Source organism: Rutidosis leptorrhynchoides, chromosome 8 (genome assembly GCF_046630445.1).
Source record: "Rutidosis leptorrhynchoides isolate AG116_Rl617_1_P2 chromosome 8, CSIRO_AGI_Rlap_v1, whole genome shotgun sequence".
In the NCBI taxonomy this organism is placed as follows: domain Eukaryota; kingdom Viridiplantae; phylum Streptophyta; class Magnoliopsida; order Asterales; family Asteraceae; genus Rutidosis; species Rutidosis leptorrhynchoides.
The window spans coordinates 230,080-252,660 of record NC_092340.1 but is presented as its reverse complement, the minus strand read 5'-3'; the positions used below and the strand labels follow the sequence as shown (position 1 = coordinate 252,660).

The 22,581-nt window shown below is 34.2% G+C and overlaps 3 protein-coding genes across 6 annotated transcripts; 2 read left to right on the top strand and 1 right to left on the bottom strand.

Annotated features, from left to right (window-relative positions):
* Positions 1–1,024: 1,024 nt before the first annotated feature.
* Positions 1,025–9,889, top strand: LOC139861268 (uncharacterized). Of its 3 annotated transcripts, XM_071849602.1 has the most exons (20): positions 1,025–1,329; positions 1,444–1,572; positions 1,717–1,884; positions 1,984–2,067; positions 2,171–2,221; positions 2,871–2,927; positions 2,997–3,079; positions 3,605–3,728; positions 3,802–3,861; positions 4,401–4,601; positions 4,731–4,817; positions 4,909–5,056; positions 6,104–6,231; positions 6,459–6,506; positions 7,036–7,169; positions 7,512–7,594; positions 7,720–7,823; positions 8,747–8,817; positions 8,924–9,198; positions 9,311–9,889. In XM_071849602.1, the coding sequence occupies exons 1-20, from the start codon at positions 1,075–1,077 to the stop codon at positions 9,478–9,480; spliced, it is 2,460 nt and encodes an 819-aa protein (XP_071705703.1). In that variant the 5' UTR covers positions 1,025–1,074; the 3' UTR covers positions 9,481–9,889. The 3 variants fall into 3 exon arrangements, with proteins under 3 accessions (XP_071705703.1, XP_071705705.1, XP_071705704.1); XM_071849603.1 differs by lacking the exon at positions 1,025–1,329 and having other exon boundaries at positions 1,496–1,611; XM_071849604.1 differs by lacking the exons at positions 8,747–8,817; positions 8,924–9,198; positions 9,311–9,889 and adding an exon at positions 8,222–8,516.
* Positions 9,890–10,926: 1,037 nt separating this feature from the next.
* LOC139861537 (uncharacterized) lies at positions 10,927–16,008 on the bottom strand. 2 transcript variants are annotated; one of them, XM_071849962.1, is made up of 3 exons: positions 15,282–16,008; positions 13,876–14,906; positions 10,927–12,134 (listed from the first exon to the last, which is right to left on the bottom strand). In XM_071849962.1, exons 1-3 carry the CDS (start codon positions 15,470–15,472, stop codon positions 10,999–11,001), a joined length of 2,358 nt encoding a protein of 785 aa, XP_071706063.1. In that variant the 5' UTR covers positions 15,473–16,008; the 3' UTR covers positions 10,927–10,998. The 2 variants fall into 2 exon arrangements, with proteins under 2 accessions (XP_071706063.1, XP_071706064.1); XM_071849963.1 differs by having other exon boundaries at positions 10,927–12,128.
* Positions 16,009–16,453: 445 nt separating this feature from the next.
* On the top strand, positions 16,454–21,814 carry LOC139862024 (uncharacterized). The gene is made up of 5 exons (XM_071850567.1): positions 16,454–16,483; positions 16,983–17,202; positions 17,278–17,777; positions 21,645–21,677; positions 21,782–21,814. Exons 1-5 carry the CDS (start codon positions 16,454–16,456, stop codon positions 21,812–21,814), a joined length of 816 nt encoding a protein of 271 aa, XP_071706668.1.
* The last annotated feature ends 767 nt before the right edge of the window (positions 21,815–22,581 follow it).

Here is a 22,581-nt window from a genome sequence, read left to right as displayed (position 1 = left end):
GTTTCGTTGAATGTTTACTACGGTGGGGAGCTGAGCGAGGATTGGAAAACGTATTCCAACCCAAATTTATGTCGTTCGAGTCACATGGGTGGGACACAAGCCGTTTGTTCAACTACATACGAGAGCATGTCGACTTCGAGGCCTCACATTTTATGTACATTGTTCCACGAACCCAGACCATTGAGTTTCTCACGACCGAGCGAGAATGGGAAGCAATCGTCGGGAAAGCAAAACTCAAGTGCGAGTCTATCGACTTGTATTGTATCCACATATCTCATCCTCACTACCCGCACAACGAGAGCGATGAGTGATACAATAGTCCTAGCCCGTGAAAGACTCGAACGGACTGGGTTATGTTTTAGGAAATTTCGGTTTGTATTTATATTTTTAGGACTTGTAATGCTTTTTTTTTTTTAATTTTTAGGTTAGTAATGTTTTTATTTTTATTTTTAGGAATCGTAATGTTTTTTTTTTTAATCTTTAGGTTCGTAATGTTTTTTTTTAATTTTTAATGAAAGTTATTTCTGTTTATGTTAATTTTTATAATTTTATAAATTTATGTTAGATTTAAACTCATTAAAATAATAATAAAAATAAAAACTGACATGCCCAAGTGACATAGGTTACCACTCTCCACTTTTTCTGACTCAGAAAGTCACGCCTGACATGCCAAGTGACCTAAGTCACCCTCTCAGTGCTCTAATTACCAAGATGGAATTAGTTTTCGTAGGAGTGGATGATAATTAGATATTACCACAATTATATTAGAGGATAATTAACTTACTTTTCATACCTAGATATTTAACCTATTCACCAACCTTCTAAGAATATGTTTGGATTGGATGATCTACTCCTCCCAGCCTTAGCAACAAGCTCAACCACATCATCCAAATCAGTGAGTCACTCAGTCACGGACTCATGGGACCGAATATGATTTTTGTTGGAGATATTAATTGATTATTAAATTAAAATTAAAATCAAAATAAAATAAAAGTAAAATTAAATCTAAAATGCGAACGTCATAAATTATACTCCGTACACACTTTTTTTTTTTCTTCTACTTTCTGAATAAGAATGCTAATCTGGGATTCGTCCATGGCCCTCCTTCCATCATCTAATAGTTTGAGTTTGATGAGATTGAAAACGAATTTCAGTTTCTCCAACAAACGGAGACAGGGATTAGTAATAGTAAATAATAATAATAATAATAATAATTATAAGATAAAATCAGCAATAGTTGAACATACTCTGAGGGTTTTGGAGTGGGATAAACTTTGCGATTCCGTTGCTTCATTTGCCGGTACCTCTTTAGGACGACAAGCCACCAAGGTTTATTTATATATCTATTATTAATCATATTGAAATTAATTAATTAATTTTTATTAATATTATAAATATAAATATAGATATAAATATAAATGAATGAATTGACTGTGAGTGCAGGTAGACCTATGTTGGTTGGATAAGTCATACGAAGAATGTTTAAAAGTTTTGGAAGAGACGAATGCAGCTGTTGAAATGCACAACCATGGTGGTTGTATCATGGATTTTTCATCTATTAATATCTCATTGGTAATCAATTACCTTTGCAATTTACTGCTGTAGTAGTAGGTAATATGTAATAATACTAGTAGTAATTTAATTGTTGGTGTAATGTAATAATTTATTATTATTATTATGTCTTAATTGATTGATAATTAATCGAATTGAATTTAGGTCAAGTCTGGTTTACAACATGCTCACAGAGGATTCCCTCTTCATGGACCAGAAGCAATTGCCCTTGTTTCCATGCTTCAATCTGGTGAATCATTGCAGATCAATCTCAAAGCTGCAATTAAGGAAGATTCTAATTGGCTACGTCGTTTCATGCCTATTGCAGATATAGTATGAACTTCACTTTACATCCTTTGTGTTATACACTAATAACTCTTGTTGATGTTGTTGTTCTTGTTGTTATTGTTTATACACCACGACAACTTATAGATCATGGACATCTCCGTTTGTCGCCCCTTGCAAAACTTCATTAACAAACTTGTAGATGAAGATGGATGTGTCAAAGATTCTGCGGTATTCCACTTTCCCAATACACACACACACACACACACACACACACACACACACACACACTACTTCTATATTATTTTGTTAATGTCGCCTACCCATTTTGCAGAGTCCTACTTTGAAGCGATCTCGTGAACAAGTGCGATTACTTGAAAGAAAGGTTTCGTCTATTTTCTTTACTCTATTGGTTACGTCTATTTTCTTTACTCTATTGGTTAAAAGGTATATCATAAAAAATATCATTAATCGAGAGTCATTTCCACACTAAACATTAAGGGAAAATTCCTAGTAACTCAAGGCATTATCTGCCACAAAATGCATCCAAGTGACTTTTTTTTGTTCCCAATGTAAGATAACCTTATAATGCAGACTATTTTACTTTGCTGAGTGAAACTATTTGTTTTCACTTGGAGCTCATCATATGAATCTTCACATGTCACTCCGTGTTTATTTATTGTCTCACAAATAAATCTCTGGCGGTGGATTTTGTACGTATCTTGAGTTATTCCACAAGTATGAAGATTTAAAAAATCTGAGTTGTACATGGAATAAGGTTTCGATGAGCTATCATGTAACTGTTACGTCGCTGTATATGAACTTTATGTGTGAGGTGTGTAAATGCCTTGGTATCTCCACCATTTTACACCGTTAAAACAGCTAGACGATACTCATTTAAAAGTAATATTATTGAGCCTAACCAGAAGTTATACACATGTGAAAGAATCTTCATATTAATTGGATGTGAATTAAATGTCACCATTTGAAATCTGAATATCACTTATGGAGATGCATAATTTTCTTTTGTTCAGTTAGCCCAGTTGATGGAGAGTCTAATCAGCGATGAAATGAAAGAAACATCATTTGTGGTAAGATGTTCACTACCATATTTATCTCTGTTACAGTTTTACCCTGATATTTGTTTCCCACTGCTCTAGGAAGTAAGCAACACTGATGGAAGATGGTGTATAAAATCAGGAACTGATCTAAAAAAAAGCTTTGATGGTCTATTGTTATCAAGGTGAATCGCATGCTAGATTTGGTTGCACATTTCAAAGTTTTCTTCTTCTTCATAATTCCTCTTACACTGCACGTGAGGCCAACTGAGTTTTATTGTTAAATTGTTTCCATTGGTATATGTACCTTATCATTGTCTCAGTCTCGCAGATGATCCTTCTACTTGAGGGTTGCTTCATAATATCCAACGAAGTAAATTTAAAGTTCATATGTTGTCTATCCTTGTTCTCCATGTGTTCTATTTAAAATCATGAACACAGTTCTTAGGAGTTTGGTGCACATTTGAACATGGACTGAGGAGTGGAGCACCTCTGATGCAACATAGTTGCATGTTTTTATAACACTTGTTTGATTCTTCTATATGAAGAAAACTATTCAACAAACATGTTCTCCTACCTCTACATATTATTATTGTCCAAAAAATGTGGGCATGCGTTGTATATTTCTTTATACATACGTGCTTTTAAAAAAGGACACAAGTCCTTAGAACCTCATTCATGCCTAAGAGATAAAATACCGTGGGTTGTAGTGGTTCAGGTACCGGAACCCTTGTGGAGCCACTTTCTGCTGTTCCATTAAATGACGAATTGCAACAAGCAAGAGCTGCAGTAGCCAAGGCTGAGGCTGATGTGCTTTTAGAAATTACACACAAGGTAAGTAAGTAAATCAATCCCTCATTTTATTCTTCTGTTACTTCTTGTGTTTCATATTGTTATTCTTGAACAGATGCAAACAGATCTTGACGACTTAGAGAATTTGTTTGATGCGATAATACGCCTAGATGTGGTGAGTATCCATCTGTGATTCAAATGTCATTATTACTTCACAATTTTTGATGAATGTGATAGCATCATCTTTTTTTCTTTTTTTCTTTTTTTTTTTTTTTTTTGTATTTTAATATTCTTTCATTTGTAATTTGTTTAAAGTTGGATGTATTTTTATACCTGGCTAACGGATCCAACGGACCAGGGTGGGTCGGTTTGGGTAACGGGTCAAAACGGTTTTGGGTTGAGATGGGTCATGGGTCAAACGGGTCGGAGATATTTAGCCTAGTTATATGAGCTGATATGAATGCCACCATTAGTACTTTTTTCTTGAATAGTTATCTATTTATAAACAATGAAGAGAGCACATTCTAATTAATCATAAGCAGTGAACAAAGGCATGGCTTCTTGTTTCCGTTTTGGTTTGTTAAAGTATGTTGTCTGAGATATTTAGCTTTCTTCTCACTATTCATAATGCTTTAAAGTTGTATTTGAAGTCATGTGTGAGACACAATCAACTTTTAACTTGTTTTTCACCATGACTGACATTGACAAATGCAGATCAATGCTCGAGCAACATACAGTATTTCATTTGGTGGCACATATCCAGAACTATTGCTATTATCATCATCATCATCATCATTTGATGACCCCTCAATGAAATGGAAACTGTATCTACCAAAAGCTTATCATCCTCTATTACTTCAACAACATCGACACAATATGCAAAAGGCTGTCAAGGATGTCAGTGAAGCTACTGCCGTAAGTGACACAACTACACACATTTTTTTGTTGTTGCTAAAATCTTTATTCTTTTGCAAAAAACGTTAAACTACTCAAATTTAATGCTTCTTATCATCATCCATTGGTTGGTTATTATATTTTTACTAGGAAATTAGAAGGAGAAGACAGCAGGTAGGCATTTCCACCCAGAGAGAAGAGGAAGCATATACAAGTCTCTCATCTTTAGAAGCACGGGTAACCGCTTAAGATCTGTGAGTGTACATCAAGTAATTAACACTTTTGATCTATCTGTACTCAATATCAACTCAATGCTCTAAGTTTCCAGGTTACAAAGTTAAAACAATCATCCCCCGTTCCCGTCGATATATTTGTCGCACAGAAAACAAGGGTTATTGTTGTAACTGGCCCAAACACTGGGGGCAAGACCGTTTTCTTGAAGACTATAGGCTTGGCTGTTATGATGGCTAAATCAGGCAAGTAATATTATGAGAATCACCCTTTTGAAACCACAAGGGGGTAGCCTAGTGGTGGGGATTTAGGGATCTCTAGTAGAGATACGAGTTCAATCCATACAGACTACACTTTGGGGTCTTGCCTTTCAAAGAAAAAAAAAAGAATCACCCTTTTGTACCTGGAAATTTTGATTGAAGTTGTTATCTGGAAATTTTGTAATGAAATACCTTGAAACATATAATACGTTTTAACACAACTTCTCCAAAAACCCTTTCATTGGAAATGGTAAACTCACTTTTTTAATTTATATCTCTGATTGTCTTTAAAATTGGAGATAAAAACTGAAATGTTAGAGAAAATATTATACAACTTGACCTACCCTTAGCTTTTTAAAGATTACCAAAGGTAGGCTTGTATTGATACGAATAGAGCATGCACTTGCACGTATGGTTGTGCAGAAAACCATAAATCACTCTGGACCCGGCAGAACCTAACTTTTACTGGCTGTGTCTACTTCAGTTCTGGAGTTCTTTAAAATCAAATTTTTCATTTTGGATAGTTCCAAATGGTTCGGTCCGGTCCGGTCCAGAATTGAACCAGTTCTTTTTTTTTTTTTTTTTTCCTTTCTTAGAACAGTTCAACTTTTGCTTTGGAAAAACTTCAAATGACACTGTTTTATATTTGTATGTTTATACTGAAAACCCCATGCTCGTATACGGTTACAGTCTGGTGTTGTTGGTTCTTCTTCCGGTCCAGTTCACATTTTCATTCCGATGAGCACCCCAGCCCACTAGCTAGGTTGAGGTCCAATGGGATAATTAGAATGTCTGTTGATAAAAATTGCAACATGACTTGATGAGTATGTTAGTCTGTTTTTAGAAGGAAAGTAGATAACTTGCTATTCCTTAGACCCTAAAAGCCTTAATCAAAAAGGAAATAAGATCCCTGCTTTTGATAATCACTAGACTGGACTAGATTTGTGCATCTCTGCATTTATTTATTTTATACTTTGCATCATTTGATTTGATTTGATTGATGCCTTATTAAGTGATTGTATGTATTTGTAGGTCTTTATGTGTTATCATCTGAACCTGTGAAGATGCCATGGTTTGATTGCGTATTTGCTGATATTGGAGATGAACAATCCTTGTCTCAATCTTTGTCTACCTTTTCTGGCCATTTGAGGAAAACTAGTGTAAGTTGTTAACAAAATGTGGAGTAAACTATTTCCATTTCTACTACACATCATTCATCAACCACAACGGCAACAATACCCAAATCTTGTCTTAAAAAACCTTATCTTGTCTCAGAAAGCCTCGTATGTAATTAATTGGTTTGTTAGATGATGATGATGATAAGAAGATATTGTGGCAGTTGTTGTTGCTTGATTTTGAGAATAGCTTTCTTCTATATCTGTTTCAGGACATACTGTCGCATTCAACAAGTCAGTCTCTCGTGCTTTTAGATGAGGTATTATTATAGTATATTTCATCAGTTAAAGAGTCTTCTTGATCATTTTAGCTATACTGACTTCCAAATTTAGTAGCTCTTTTTTGTCCACATTCCATTCCATTCCTTTCCATCATATCTTATTTTATGAATACATATTGTACATTGGAACTTGTAGTCTGTTTCTTGATTTAATTAATGCGGAGTCCTCGATTACTCAAAATAAATAGAGACAGGAAAAATATCTGTGATCCCATCCATGATCTGCTGCTATATGTTTTCATTACCATCCAAGTCATGCATGTTTACTGTCCTGGCACCAAGCCAATCATATTATTGAAGAAAGTAGTAATTGGGTAGTCGTAGTACATTTGTCTTATTCAAGTGGTAGACTACTCAAGTCAAAGGTGACCGAGGAGGCGTCTTGTTTGAATAGAACGATATTTGTGAATAATTAATTAGTTGAGGCTTTATGTATGTATATGTATGTAATGTAATTATATATCGTATCTGGCTCATTGAGTGCAGCCTGCTTGCTTGCATATGATAGGTTGGTGCTGGTACGAATCCTCTAGAAGGAGCTGCTCTGGGGATGTCACTCCTTGAATGCTGTTCTCAAGGGAGGAGAGCTTTGTTGACAATGGCTACCACCCATCATGGTGAACTTAAAACCCTCAAATACAGGTTGTTGTTGTTGTTGTTGATGTTAGTTTTTTTTCTTTCTTGGAACATCAGTTCGGATCATCTAGGGGGAACTAAACCACCCACACGTTCATCTCCCGTAGTTGCATAACCCGCCCCTAACTGCTGCCTATGTGGAAACTTGGCCCAATGCGAGGGCATGGGCGGTAAACCCCCCCCCCCCCCCCCCCCCCCAAAAAAAACACGATGTGCGGAAGGCACCCTTGGGTGGAATTCAAGTGTTGTTGATGTTGGTTGAAGATGAAATTTCAAAAAGACTCCTTTTTATGCCTGCCTGCCTGCAATCATGTGTTGTTGATCTTGTTTGTTAATATACCTCAACAGCAATGATGCCTTTGAAAATGCATGCATGGAGTTTGATGAAGTGAAATTAAAGCCAACATATAGGATTCTTTGGGGAATTCCAGGTTGTTGCTACTTTCTCCTTTCTTCTTCTTCTTCTTCCTAACAGTAACAGGTGATGTGAGTAGCCATCTGATCTGATGATAGTTAAACATTTAATCTAAATACAAAATATATAAATAAAATGCAGGACGTTCAAATGCAATAAACATAGGTGAAAGGCTAGGACTTCCTACTGTCATTGTAGATAATGCTCGCCAACTGCATGGAACAGCTAGTGGAGAGATTAATGAGGTGATTTGCATACTCTGTTACATCTACACACACACACACACACATAGATACTACAATTATCCAGAGATCAATTCCATGTTGCATATATTGCAAGTTGAGTGGCAAACCTACTCAAAAGTAGCTATTTACTTGCTAGATGTTCAGTAGTAGCTCTGTGATACTTTTGCATGCATGATTATACAGTTACTTTAGAGTTTATCTGAAAATTAATTGAGTATTTTGATGCAAATTTCATACGAATGGTTAGTTATTACATCTACTGCAGCTTAACATATTATGTGGATGACTAGGAAATGAAAAATGCATGATACTGCAATAAATGGGCTTTCAGATTTGAAATAATGATATGAATTTCTTTGCTGTGAACCTTAACTAGCATAGACTATTTTTTTTTTTAGGACAATTGCAATATAGACTAACAGGAAGACTGTAGGAAGGTATTAACCATAATCTGCATGGAAGTTAAAATTGCTATAGATTACAAGTGGTGGAGAGAAAAAATGGAATTATGTGGAGAATTTATAAGGGAGATTGATAACAGTTGTGAACAAAAGCGAGTCGTTGAGGTCTTTCCACCATATGGTTAGAAATATGGTTTATATTATTTTAGTTGCTGTAATTTGTGGAGCATGAAGGCCTATCAGTTGTGTTAAAAATTTAACATTAACCTCATATTGTTGGATTATATGTATGTTATGATAATAAAGTATAATTATTTGTAACATTAGTTTAAGTTTTATTTATTAGTTATATAAGTTTTTTCCTTGTTCGGGTTACCCGGGAGGCCAAGTAATCCAACCCCATAAACTTAACATGATTACTCCATCCTGGCTATTGGCTATTTCCATCCCAAGGATATTAGGGCCCAACCACTATGCTATCATGTGATATTCAGTTTAATTCTATAATAAATAAACATGCAGGTTATAGAAGAAATGGAGAAGCTAAAGCAGAAACTTCATGAGCATATTCATGATGCACGACATCATCTTAAGTGAGGACATCTTCTGTGTCTTATATTGTAACAAAAAGGGTAGTCTGGCTAGCATGCTGGATGAAAAAATGTTTTATATATACTAATATGTGACTGCTACTTTTAGGCTTGCAAGAGAACTTCACAGAAATTTAGTGGTTAGTGAAGGCAGAATTAGGGAGCATGCCACAAATCAAAGATACAGAAAGCTCCAAGAAATAACGGATGCAGGAGGAGTAGCCCGTTCAATACTTCACAACAAAGTGCGACTGTGTCGTGCATCATCCCCTAATTTCGCTTCCAAGGAACATCTTCTTAGTCTTCCATCTAAGATAACCACCTCCTTTAGTAGCACACGTACAGAAAATACAGCAATGTTGAACAAGCAGCACCTACTAATCGGTACCTTGTTTATCATCACAATCACAATGTTTTAGTTTTATGGTCATGTCTCAACTTCTTTACCCTTTGAGCTCATCGATTAATTAATACAAACTGTGATTAATATTTTCAGAAAAAAACAGGAGCCAAACTGTCAAGGCAGGTGATACAGTGCACGTGTCTAAATTCAATAAGAAAGCGACCGTGTTGAAAGTAGACCCTTCAAAAGAAGAAGTACTAGTTCAAATTGGGAACATGAAAGTGAAATTGACAGTAAAGGATGTTGTGAAGTTGCATTCATGATCTGCCTTAATTAATGTTAGCAAAATAGTGGAGTATGTGATATACAATAATCGTGTTACAAATCTATAGGTTGTAAACAAATGATCAACGCCTTTGAGGAAACATTGACAGAATGGGATTAATGAAGAATCCAGAACAACACCATGATCCAATAGATTGAGTTGGAAGTTTATTTATGTTTAATTGTCATGTGAAGACGTCGACTTTCTTTGGCATGCATGGTAACCATTTACATACGATATGATGATGCCCGTTTTGTATCATTTAAAAGTGGATAATTAGTTATTACTGGATGAAAACTTACTTTCGATCTTAGCTTCCATGACCATCCATCCAATGAAACAGTAAGGGCATGGTATCTTGTAATAATAATAATATTAATCCATTCAACTCATTTTTAGTGTGTCAATATGGTGAGGATCTCCACCCATTTTCCTATCAAACCAGAAGAAGGACCATTGCATTCAATGAGTATAAATGATCACCTTGAGAAGTTCCGCATTCTATGGGATTTCCTTAGATGGACTACCGTAGATAAGGACAACAATCTATATCCGAGCTTAAACAACTGTTTATCCATTCACGCCTTGAAACACTTGCATAGAAAATTATTTTTTAAATGACAACACTACAACTAGCTCATATTTATTTTGGCAAGACGCCCCCACTCATTACCAGTTGAGTTACACGGAAATGGTGACAGTTGCATAAATGACTAAAATTTGTTTTTCAATTGGAAGTGGTTCATATTGTGGTTGTTTCTGTAAGCTTTATGTGGACATTTATGTTTTATGTGAAATGCGGTTTCGGTAGCTATTAACATAAACCGATCTCATCCCCTATTCAAGCTTAACTTGGGTTTTAGACTGCAGTTTTATAGTCACCGGGCCATTCCTCTAACTAAACCAAGACTATTTATTTTTTTTAATTTACTGCACCTCACACATATTTACATACTAGAGTACCTCACAAGATTATAGTCACACATATTATTATTATCTGTCAGATTATCTGGACCCTTTTAACTCAAACCCCAATGCCCCGTCCAATCCAAATTGATGGTACCAGCCAATCTACATGTTAATACCGATGATTACTCCATAAATTGTGGTGTTACCTTTTTGAGCTCTCAGTTACTCCTTAAAGTTATTGTTTTTCTGAGCTTAGTTACAAGAATAAAGACCAAAGGCAAAAATACACCACATAAGTTTAAGTCCGATAGAGGTTCACTCGGCATATACCTACCATTGACAAAAACAAATTAATTAAAATATAAATTACACATTAATTATAATAATCTACTCTGCAGCCTACAATGTATATAAACAATATAATGGACATTCTCCATTGTATTTTAAGTTTTCCCACTCCAAGCCCCCTCTCCTCCCCAAAACATCTAGACTTTTGGGATAAACATTAATCAACCAGACAATGGCAAGGCAGATAGAAGCATATAATCATAATTTCAATTATTTATAAAATACAATTTACATGTAGTTACTGCCTAATGATGATGTTTTATTGATGGCGTGCAACCAACTCCTCATGTAATCTACTGAATACTAATTTCACAGGGATACAAGCAACTGCAGTAGGCAATAACTCTGGCTTCATCACTCCTCCTTCACCTTCATCATAACACTGGTCTTTCAAATCCAAACTTGGTTGCTGTTGTTGCTGCTGCTGCTGCTGACTCCCACCTATCGAAGACAGCGTTCTTATTTTTTGATTACAAAGTGAAGTGCTCTTCCTTTGCGCCTTTTTCAGGGTGGTCTTTCTAGGCGTGCCCCCTTTGCTGCGATTTATACCCCATGTACTTTCATCATCTACTACATACTCAAAGGCATCATCTTCTTCTTCTTCTTCGTCCTCTTCCTCAAATGTTGATGGTCGCGGAACCCTACACTTGGAGGTCCTCCTGGAGGTCCTCCATGGTTGAAGTGTTGATGCTTCCATTTGAAACTCATCAGCAGCAGCTGCAGCTGCAGCTGCAGAAACAATGATGATGTCGGATGAACCATCTTCTAGGGTTTCAATTGGGATAGGGTGACCTACTATTGCCTTGTCATTTAACTTGCTCATGAGGGAAATCATCGGGACATGTTCTCTTTGATAACCAGATTGAACTTGTACATCAACATCGATTAACATTGATCTCATCATCCTGCCCCCACCAAAATAAGGATCAACATATAGAGGAGGAGGAGGATCATGGTACTTGATTGACTGCTGCTGCTCCCAGTATCCTCCTCCTCCTTTCAAAGATTGGGATGTCAAATCCTCCCAATTCATGCTACTGCTGCTGTTAAATCCTACCACTTGGCGGCTTCCAAAATTTCTGTCAAATGAATCAGCACCACCATAATAATTATAAATGTCATCTTCCTTAAAACTCATCCAGTGATGATGATGATTGTTACCACCGGCCGCCTTCCTCTCTGTTGCTGCTGCTGCATACCTGCTGCTGCGACTATTCCTTTTTCCTTTCAGTTGCCATTTGGAGACTGTCACACTCGTTGGTACTCCTTGCAGGGAATCACCACTGTCATCAGGACAATGTCCTCCTGACTCATCATCACTCATACTCTCGTCTTCTGTTTGCAATTCTGATCTTCCAGATGCTTTTGGTATAAACTGAATATTTTCATCTTCATCTTACCACAAATGAAAAAAACAAACAAAAAAAAAAAAAAAAAGTTAGACTTCTAGAAGAAATACAAGAAAGCAGTAAACAGAGAAGGTTAAACCAGCATAAATACTCAAGGGAGGGGACTCAATGCAATATGAACAGCAATCAATCAATCATACCTACTTGGTCTGAAAACCACGCCTAGGCACTATAGGAAAGACCTTGACATATGGCGCTGCCTAGGCGACTTGTCTAATTAATTAGTGTGTGTGTCTTTTTTTTTTTTTTTTTTTTTTTTTTTTTTACAAATTGGGTATTTTTTTACTAAACTCTAAAGGGGTATTTTTTTAGGGTTAATAATGGTTGAATCCTCAAAACCTTTACCAAACATAATCATCTTTATTTATTATTTATGATATTCCCCATTTTAATAGTAACACTTATCATTCAATCATAATTATCTGGGAGTTGGAAGCCAGTTTACTGTTACCAAAACCCATTATTTACCTTGTTACTTACGAAGTACAATATTTAACAGCTTCAGAATTCATTATAGGTTCTACGATTTCACTTGCAGGCAGATAAATTCCCTACAGACCAGCAAGAACTTGGCATCTCATAAGCAGCAGCAGCAGCAGCAGAAATGGCTGAGGATCAAAATCTCAGCCAACATACGAGAGTACAGGACGTCTATCAGGAACATAAGGCCACTCTTTTCAATCGAGATATATCATTTTTCATTGGAACAAAAATCTCTATATTTTTAATAACTTAAGGGTTTTTTAATTTGCCTGCAAATGTGTGTAGCTTTTATCAAGTTCAAGCTCAAAATATGTAACAAGCTCGGCTTGAGCTATTGTAAGATTGAGCTTCTCGTGCCTTATGTATTATGTAGGTGTATGCATATATACCTGCATACGGAGTCAAGCTTAGCCAAAGACCCAAAGTAGTAAAGCCAGGCAGCCAGCCAGGCTCGAGCTAGGATCGGCTAATTTGCTAACCCTATATCGTAGGGACCATACTCAGAAAGTGACTTAAAAGGAAACAAATGCAGATGATAATACATATTCCAAAAAGGGGTTATACCATTGTTACGATACAAAACTCAAATCACCCATATTTGCAGAACGATGGACTATGGCTTAGGATGAGCATTACAATTATTATTGTTAACTTCTAACTTTGGTTAGTGAATGACTTCTATGCATTTCTTTGACAATAGTTGGGTTTCGATAATATTCACAGTTCTTATATAGGGTACTTTGAAGTTTCATAATAAAAATAAATTATACATTTTTGTACAGGGATATGCACCAAAGGTATTATCTTTGAAGTTTCATAATAAAAAAGGGACACACATATTAGCCAGTGCAAAAAACGGGTCCACCCTTGACTAGAATGAAGTTTATTGCTAAATCTCTATATCCTTTCGAGTAAATAAATGTTAACTTTTATTGACGGAATTATATCAATTACATGTCCTTGTTAAGTCTTGTTACCTCTTATATAACAAGATGTTCTTTAAGCCATTCTAGCAATGAATGTTAAATAATGTCCAAGGGCAAAATGAAAAGGAATGCTTAATAAAGTCCATAGAACAAATGAAAAGGCATGCAAATTAAACTTTAAACAAGTAGGCACATCATTATCTAACACTGGTAAAGGTGAAGTTTTATCTATCTAGCATGAGTAGAGATGGAAAAAGTGATCATGTTAACTGAGGTAAACAAAAGAGCCAGGAATATTATTAAGGAAAAGAAAAGAACCTGAGAGTGCAGCCATAGCATCAGATGTGTCTGATATCAAAGATTCAGTGCCAGAAGAATCAGTCTCTGTGTCTTCATTAGATCCAGAAGTGTTGTTATCTTCACTCAGACCAACAACAGGGAAAGAGTCAACTCTATTTTCAACAATGGAAGTTGGGATTTCCACCTGCGTTTCAGTATAGTTAAAGCTGTCACTTGTAATTATTCCCATGCCTTGATCATTACCTACTACTATTGTAGTAGTAGTAGTAGTAGTAGGATCAGTAGTAGTAGTAGTAACTTGTCTCTGCTCCTCCCCTACAGAGTCATCATCATCACCATGTAACTGCAGCAAGTGGTGGTGCATGTGAGATGTTGTTGATGATGATAACTTTGTACTACTACTACTACTCTTGTTGTTGAGTAGTTGAACAAGAGGGCGACGCCTATCACGTCTCTTACTCATTAATTCCTCCCCCTCCTCCTCCTCCTCCTGTGACCTTTTCCTGTTACCTAACAAATTTTTACTTTCTGGTGTTGTTACAACAACCTGACGGTCATCATCAGTAATCTCATCAGTGGCTGCTGCTGCATGCTTATAAAAACCATTCGAAGTAGCCAGGGATGAATGTTTATACTTAGAAGAAGAAGAAACAGGACCACCACCCACACCAAGGTCTTGCAAACCTCTCAATCTATAAGAGGGATGTAAATCTGGGTTGTTGTCTAGCAAAGAAAGACGACCCTTTCTCTTCTCCTCTAAAGAAAGGTCCATTATTGAGTTTCCATTGTCGAACGAAATTTCTCGAGTGTGTTTTCGTTCATTGCCTAGTAGTAACTTAGTGGTCAACCCATTAGACTTGCCATATTTCTTATCCAGCAGTTGTTTCTCAAGTTCAAGAGCATGAAGGATAGCATCTTCCCTGCGTGCATATTTCTCTCTTTTCTTTGGAGGCATTCCTTGTGACGCTTCAGCCTTCTCGATGCAATCATCAAACTCACCACACCGGAACGGTTTAACTCGCTTCGACTTCTCCAGGTTGTACCAATCCCTGTCCATATCCAAAACAAACCTATTATTAGCCTCATATACATCAAGTCATCAACATAGTTATAGATAAATAAAAAATGTCATCAATTTTATGTTAATCACTGAACAGCAAAAAATGAAGGCCAAATACGAACTCTGCCGACTAGTAGATTTATACAGAATGCTAGAAAAAACCAAAGGATTCTCAGTTTTTCAGGGTACTGTGATTGCATTTACAACAACAGATATAACTTAGAGCGAGTGATGAAATCGCTTACAAATGAGATTTAAAACAAGCTTTTATTTATCTATGTTGTTAGAAATCAAGCAGATATAACAATAAGAGACTAGGAGGAGGAGGAAAGTTTTGTATTTAGATTAATAAAGTGAGACTTACACACTGGCATCTTCCCTCCCAAGAAGTTTGACAGGAGTTCCAGATCGAGGAGACATGAGATGAGAAGCAGATAGTTCGTCAGGGCCCAGTATCTTACCTGGCCACCACGAACCATTTCGCCTTCGTACCCAAACAATCGTTCCAACACCACAATCACCCATTCCCGTATCTCCATCAACATCCTTCTCCATATCTCTCTCTCTCTCTCTCTCTCTCACACACACACACACACTTTAAACTACTTCTTTTCCTACACAAATCTCTGTCTCTCAATATGAATATGTATATATAGATATATCCCTAACCCTACTAAACCTAATAACTCACTCAATATATCTATAAGACTAACAAAAATTAAAAAATAAAAATAAAAAAAATACCAAGGGCTAACCTAACAAGAAGAGAAAGAGATTATAATAAGTTCAACCTCCAGCAAATAAGAGAGAAATTTGTTGGTGTGGATAAACACGGCCAAACTTAAAGGATCCTTGGATCGGAAATTGGGGATACATGATTTATTAGGGTTAGGGCTTCCATTCAAAAATCAGAGAGGGGGAAGTTATCATATCTAGGGTTTTTTTTTTTTTTTCCCTTTCTCTTTTTGCCTTTCAACAATAAATATTAGTACTCGATCTTCGATAGCATGATTCGATTCTTATGAATCTGTTTCTGGATGTGCATGCGTCCTCCGTGTGTGATTGGTAGACTCGGCCCAGTATCGACTCGTTGTTGCTAAACAAAAGAACGAGTTGAGACACTGTGTTCAATGATTTATTTATATTTATATTTTTTTTTGAATGATACTCGCACACACTCAATATTGATCCATACACATTTAATTGATTATTATGTCTTTACTTACAATAATAAAGGTTATTATTGTAAGTTTTATGATAAAAAGTATGTATGGATCAAAAACTAGTGTGTGAGTATCACCTCCCATATTTTTTTAGAAATAAATGAATGTATTATAAATTGATACAACTCTACACGGTGTACTTCACTATCCGTCAACTCCACACAATCTGCAATCTGTATTTGACATAAAAATTACTCCGTAGTTGTAAATAGGTAGTAAAAAAATAGAATTTTTTTTTTTTTTTTAAAGGCAAGTATATTATGGTTGATCCCAATGTTTGTATTAAAATCAAGTTAAAAATTTGGGACCAACCATGATCGATTTAAAGTTAAGGAAAGTTAAGGTCTTAACTTGATTTTTGATACAAACGTTAAGGATTAAACATGATATTTTGTCAGAAAAATACTAACAAAATTCGTCAAATAGAATACCATACAATACAATACAACTACATTAATAATAATATTATTGGGTACGCTTTGGTGGTGGGGAAGGTTTTGCATTTGATTATGGAGGATGGGCCTCGTTTTGGGCTACATCTCAACGTTGAAAAAACAGAAATTTTCTGGCCTACGGAGGACCCTCGCAGCAGGCAAGTAGGTGTCTTTCCTCCTAATATTGCTCGGCCTTTAAATGGTGTTAAGTTGCTAGGGGTCCCCGCAACTTCCGATCTTGGTTTTAGTAGTGAACTGGTGATGCAAAGGGTGACCAAGTCCATTGCGCTTATGGATAAGGTTGCTAAGCTTGATGATCCTCAGTGTGAGTTGTTGTTGCTTAGGGCATGTACGGGAGTTTCTAACCTCTACTTTACCTTGCGTACTTGTCCTCCTAGTATATTTAAGGCGGCTCAACGCGCTTTCGATGAAGCCCTTCGATCTTCTTTGGAGCGTATTGTTACTGCTTCAGGGCCTGGGTTTGGTGATTGGCAGTGGCTGCTTGCCACCTTGCCATTTGCATTTGGAGGGCTTGGTGTTTATTCTGCGGGAGATGTTCGTCATTATGCTTTTCTGGCTTCTCGATTACAGTCTGCTGGGTTGCAGACCAAGCTCTTACGTCATACGGGTATTGTTGGTCTTGGTCGTGATTTTGAAGATGCATTGGGTCTGTTTAATAACACGGTTGGGTTTGATATTTTAGGTAATCCGAGTGAGGTCGCTGCCCCAATACTCATGAAGAAATTGGCAGATGTTTATTTCACAAAGGTTACCGCTTCTGCAGAATCCACTTTTTCGTTATCTCCCCGACAATCGGCCTTATGGAAATCACAGCAGGGTGATCACACATCTGCTTGGCTAAGGGCAGTCCCTATTTTGGGGTTGGGTCAGACGATGAACGCAAAGACTTACCGATGTGTGTTGTGCTACCGGTTAGGTGTTCCTTTGTTCTCTATCTCGACGGCATGCTCTGCCTGTTCAAGGGTTTTTACTGGGGATATTTTCGGGGATCACGCCGTGTCTTGTGCTGGTATGGTGGGTATTAAGCATCGACATAATATTGTTCGGGATTCCCTTGTTGATGTTTGTTATCGATCTGGGATTTCAGCGAGAAAGGAGGTTGACATTGGGTTGTCTGGAGGGAACGACAGGGCCCTCAGACCTGCTGATGTGTTACTTTATTCCTGGAATTGTGGTCGCGATGTTTGTGTTGACTTGACAGGGTCTTCTCCTTTGACGCAGTCTGGGCTTTCTGACTTTGTCCCTGGACGTGCTGTGGTTGATGCGGCTCGTCGGAAGCGGGTCAAGTACGAATCTAGCTGTCAGGCGATTGGTTATGGTTTCATTCCTTTCTCATTTTCTTCCCTGGGGGAATTAGAGAAGGAGGCTGTTTCTTTGCTAAAGCGGGTTCAGAAGAGTTCGATGGCGCAAGATATTAGTGCCGGTGCTGCTGCTCATATTTTTACTAGGATAGGTTTTGCTATTGCTAGAGTTGTGGGGGCCCAGATTGTCTCTAGGCTTCCCACTAATTTTTTGTAAGTTTTAAATCTTTTAAGTTTTTTTTTTATTATTATAATAATGATAATAATAATAATAATAATAATAATAATAATAATAATAATAATAATAATAATAATAACCACCATCCACCAAAACATTGATTCACATAACTTACATGACAAAAAATCAACCCTTGAATGCAAATTCTGTTTCCAATCTAAACCCTTAGATCTTCATTATTACATAATATTTGTCTCACTCCTTTAATACTATTTGTATATAATCGTATATTGTACCGAGTATATTGATAACAATACCCTACAATAATACCTTTAAAATATTTCATTCCACATCTGACTACGTTCAACTTTTAGAGACCCGTCCTAATTCATCCGGACAAAGTCCACATCGATTATAAACGATTCACAATAGTTGATTACATCGCGAGGTACTTGACCTCTATATGATACATTTTACAAACATTGCATTCGTTTTTGAAAAGATAATCTTTCATAACATTGAAAGTTGACGGCATGCATACCATTTCATAATATATCCAACTATAATTGACTTAATAATAATCTTGATGAACTCAACGACTCGAATGCAACGTCTTTTGAAATATGTCATGAATGACTCCAAATAATATCTCTAAAATGAGCAAATGCACAGCGGAAGATTTCTTTCATACCTGAGAATAAACATGCTTTCAAGTGTCAACCAAAAGGTTGGTGAGTTCATAGGTTTATCATAAAACAATAAAATTCATCATTTTGATAGACCACAAGATTTAAATGCTGCATGGTACAAATGGGCCCGAATCCTATACCCAACTGTAATGTACATGCGATATCTTTTAAATACAGTACACCTTTCTCGTGTACGAAATCATCTTTCATAAATCTAGTAACCGTACACATATCTCGTGTACAAAATATCATACACATAACCTGTGTATAAAATCATTCTCTCGATACATAACATTCACTTTTCATTCATTGCTTGGCTTGGTATCCGACCTTAACATATAATGCGCATAATAATATCCCAAAACAGAACATCTCGTCTGTATAATAATCATATAAACTTCGAAGTACTAAACACCACGCCCACTAGCCCTTCCGTCTAGTGAACATTTTGGGTGGGGGTGTTAAACCCGGTAGCTACCTTTAGGATTCGCGTCAATTAGGCGTGCACTAATTCTCAAAATTAGTGATGTTCCCTAATTCTTAAGTTACCAAGCAATAATAATCAGGGAAAAAATATTCATATCAATTGTGGCAATTATCACGTCCACATAATTCAATGGTGGCAATTATCACGTCCACATAATTCATTCGAGGAATGTTTTGCTTGTATCTATCTCGTCAAACATTTATAAAAGCATTTCATGTATTCGCAGTTTAAAATGTATTTCAAAAGTATTTAATAAAGCAGTTGTAAAAGTAGCGCATGTATTCTCAGTCCCAAAAATGTAAAGAGTAAAAGGGAGCAAATGAACTCAAAATACGATATTTTGCAGTAAAAATATGCATACGACAGAACTGAACAATGCAGGGTTGGCCTTGGATTCACGAACCTATATCATTTGTATATAAATTAAAATCTATAATCGTAATCGAACAAGTTTATATATTATACCTTTAAATTATATATTATACTTATTTAGTTTGTATATATATTCAAAATATTTAATATCTATATATTTAGTTATATATATATATATATATATATATATATATATATATATATATATATATATATATATATATATATATATATATATATATAGTTAGTATTATATAAAAATATCATTAGTTTGTTATATATATATATATATTTATATAAATAATGATATTATGTTTGATATGTAGGTATATAAACTATTTATATAATTACAATATATGTATTAAGTACATTTTAGGTACAAAATATTTATCTGTAACAAAATGATAGTTTCAATAATAATGATTTACTAATAATAATAACTTTCTTAATATCGTTAATGCTAATAATAATAATAACAATATGGTTAAAATTGATACTTATGTTAATATTAACACTTCTATTATTCATAAAACATATTAATACTAAAATTTATGAAAATGATAATAAATTATATTACTTACATAATAATAATAAACGTACTCATGATAATAATATTAAAGTTTTAAATTTAATAATAATATCATAATTGATACTTATAACAATAATAATAATAATAGATATATTACTTTTACTTATAACTATGATAATAATAATAGTAGTAACCATAGTCTTAATAATGATAATAATACTAAAATGATAAATTAATAATGATAACACTAATAATATTTATATACCTATAATAATAATAATAATAATAATTGTTTTAATGCTTATAACAATGTTAAGAATGATAATTATCATGATTCTTATAGTAAAAATAATAATAACAACAACAATAATAATAATCATAATAATTAATAAAAAAAAAAAAAATAATAATAATAATAATAATAATAATAATAATAATAATAATAATAATAATAATAATAATAATAATAATAATAATAATAATAATAATAATAATAGAAGCAATAATAACAAAATGGCTACCTTCAAAAATAAGCTTCCTAAAAAAAACTGTTGTCCCTTGGGCTCGAACCCCAGACCTCTCAAAAACCTGAAATACTCCTAACCATCTAAGCCATTTTAGTTTTTCTGTTTTAACTCCTTTCCAATTATTTTTAACCCATTTCCACTGGTCTCCTTCTTCTTCATCTTCATCATTACTAAATCCAATCGACTAAGTAACCTTTTAATCTTACAAATACTCGTTAAATCGAATTTAGGACTTGGGTTTTAAAACAGAAATACTTTCATCTGAGTAACTGAATTAAACAAAAACCAAATTAAAAGAAAAATAAAATAAACAAAAATAAACCTGCTGTATCGACGTAATTAAAAAGAAGAACACCAAATCGATTGACCAGAGATTAATCCTAATCAGGGAATTAATTCCTCAATTTAAGACCTTCAATGTGAAACAAAAACAACCACGATGATTGAATTTATTTTCCATAACAGAAAAATATAAAATGGCTGAGTGGTGACTCCATATGAACTCAAATGGTGATTCAATGATTTAGACTGTTTCAGCTTTCGATCAAAACATGAATTATATTGCAAATGACTTCTTGAAACTATATGAGTCGTCAATTTAAACAGAACTATCAAAACAGTTTCTAATTTTGCGAAGAACAGATGTTTTGACTTTTTAAAATTAAAGTTTGACTCACAAAATTAAGAATCAATACGATGAATTTAGGGTTGGAAATTTTCAGATAGTTTAAGTATACGATTACTAACAACACAGCATTTATAATTTCTGAAATTGATTGCGAAATTTTTTGATTTGAATATCAAAGTAAGAACAGAGCAGGGCTTTGGGTTCTTCCTATTTTTCTTTAAAAATTCGATCAAATTGAAGGTGATAAATGGAATTTGTAAATGTTGGATGATGATAGAGGTCGTATGCATTAGGTTAAACTGCACTAAATCAATTATATGAGCATTATATGTTGACAGAATCAATTTTTGAGCAGGAAGTCACAAAAGAAAGTAACAGAAAGAAGTAAAATAAATAAATAAATAAAAAGTTGATAAGGATCATTAACAAAATTTAGATTATTCTTGTGTTTGGATTCGTTTATGTACATATTCAGAGACAAGAACAAAGTTTTAAGAAAGTTGATTGAGATGGGTAGTTGAAATCGATTCTGTATCCATATATAAGATTTTTATATAATTAATATTAATAATAATAATTAACAATTATAATTATATTAATAATAAACAAAATACTAATAAATATAATCATAATGATAATATTAATAATGATTTTGATAAGTTTATTAATAATAATATTAATTTGTGTTATTTATAATAATAATGATATTCTTTTTAATGGTACTGGTAATAATAAGAGTACTAATATTGTAATAATTTATATGTATCAAATTTTTATATCTATATAATTTTAATAATATTAATATTACTGATATTAATGTTAATATGAAAGTAATAATAATAATATTAATACAACACTTATATTTAAACTTATAATTTCATTTAATATACAATTTATAAATTTTATTTTATTATATGATAACATTTATTAAATATTTAGTATTTATATGTTTGATATATGTTACAATATAACAATAATTATTAATAGAATTCATATATATATATATATATATATATATATATATATATATATATATATATATATATATATATATATATATATATAGAATTATAATAACATCATGTATATATTTATATATATTCATTTTTAATAGTACTTGTTTAATCTATTTATTATTTTATATATGTGTGTGTGTGTATATATATATATATATATATATATATATATATATATATATATATATTTATTTATACACCTATCAAGTTAAAATTAATTGTTCGTGAATCGTCGGAACTGGTCGAAGGTCAAATGAAT

Excerpts from the sequence above, each read along its gene's own strand:
- LOC139861268 (XM_071849602.1), top strand. The coding sequence starts at position 1,075 with ATGCTAATCTGGGATTCGTCCATGGCCCTCCTTCCATCATCTAATAGT. Across the intron at positions 1,330-1,443 it reads TAGGACGACAAGCCACCAAG|GTAGACCTATGTTGGTTGGA; the intron begins GTTTATTTATAT and ends CTGTGAGTGCAG. Across the intron at positions 1,573-1,716 it reads CATCTATTAATATCTCATTG|GTCAAGTCTGGTTTACAACA; the intron begins GTAATCAATTAC and ends AATTGAATTTAG.
- LOC139861537 (XM_071849962.1), bottom strand. The coding sequence starts at position 15,472 with ATGGAGAAGGATGTTGATGGAGATACGGGAATGGGTGATTGTGGTGTT. Across the intron at positions 14,907-15,281 it reads GGGAGGGAAGATGCCAGTGT|GGATTGGTACAACCTGGAGA; the intron begins GTAAGTCTCACT and ends GGATATGGACAG. Across the intron at positions 12,135-13,875 it reads TGCTATGGCTGCACTCTCAG|ATGAAGATGAAAATATTCAG; the intron begins GTTCTTTTCTTT and ends ATTTGTGGTAAG.
- LOC139862024 (XM_071850567.1), top strand. The coding sequence starts at position 16,454 with ATGATCGATTTAAAGTTAAGGAAAGTTAAG. Across the intron at positions 16,484-16,982 it reads TAAAGTTAAGGAAAGTTAAG|GCGGCTCAACGCGCTTTCGA; the intron begins GTCTTAACTTGA and ends AGTATATTTAAG. Across the intron at positions 17,203-17,277 it reads CAAGCTCTTACGTCATACGG|GTAATCCGAGTGAGGTCGCT; the intron begins GTATTGTTGGTC and ends TTGATATTTTAG.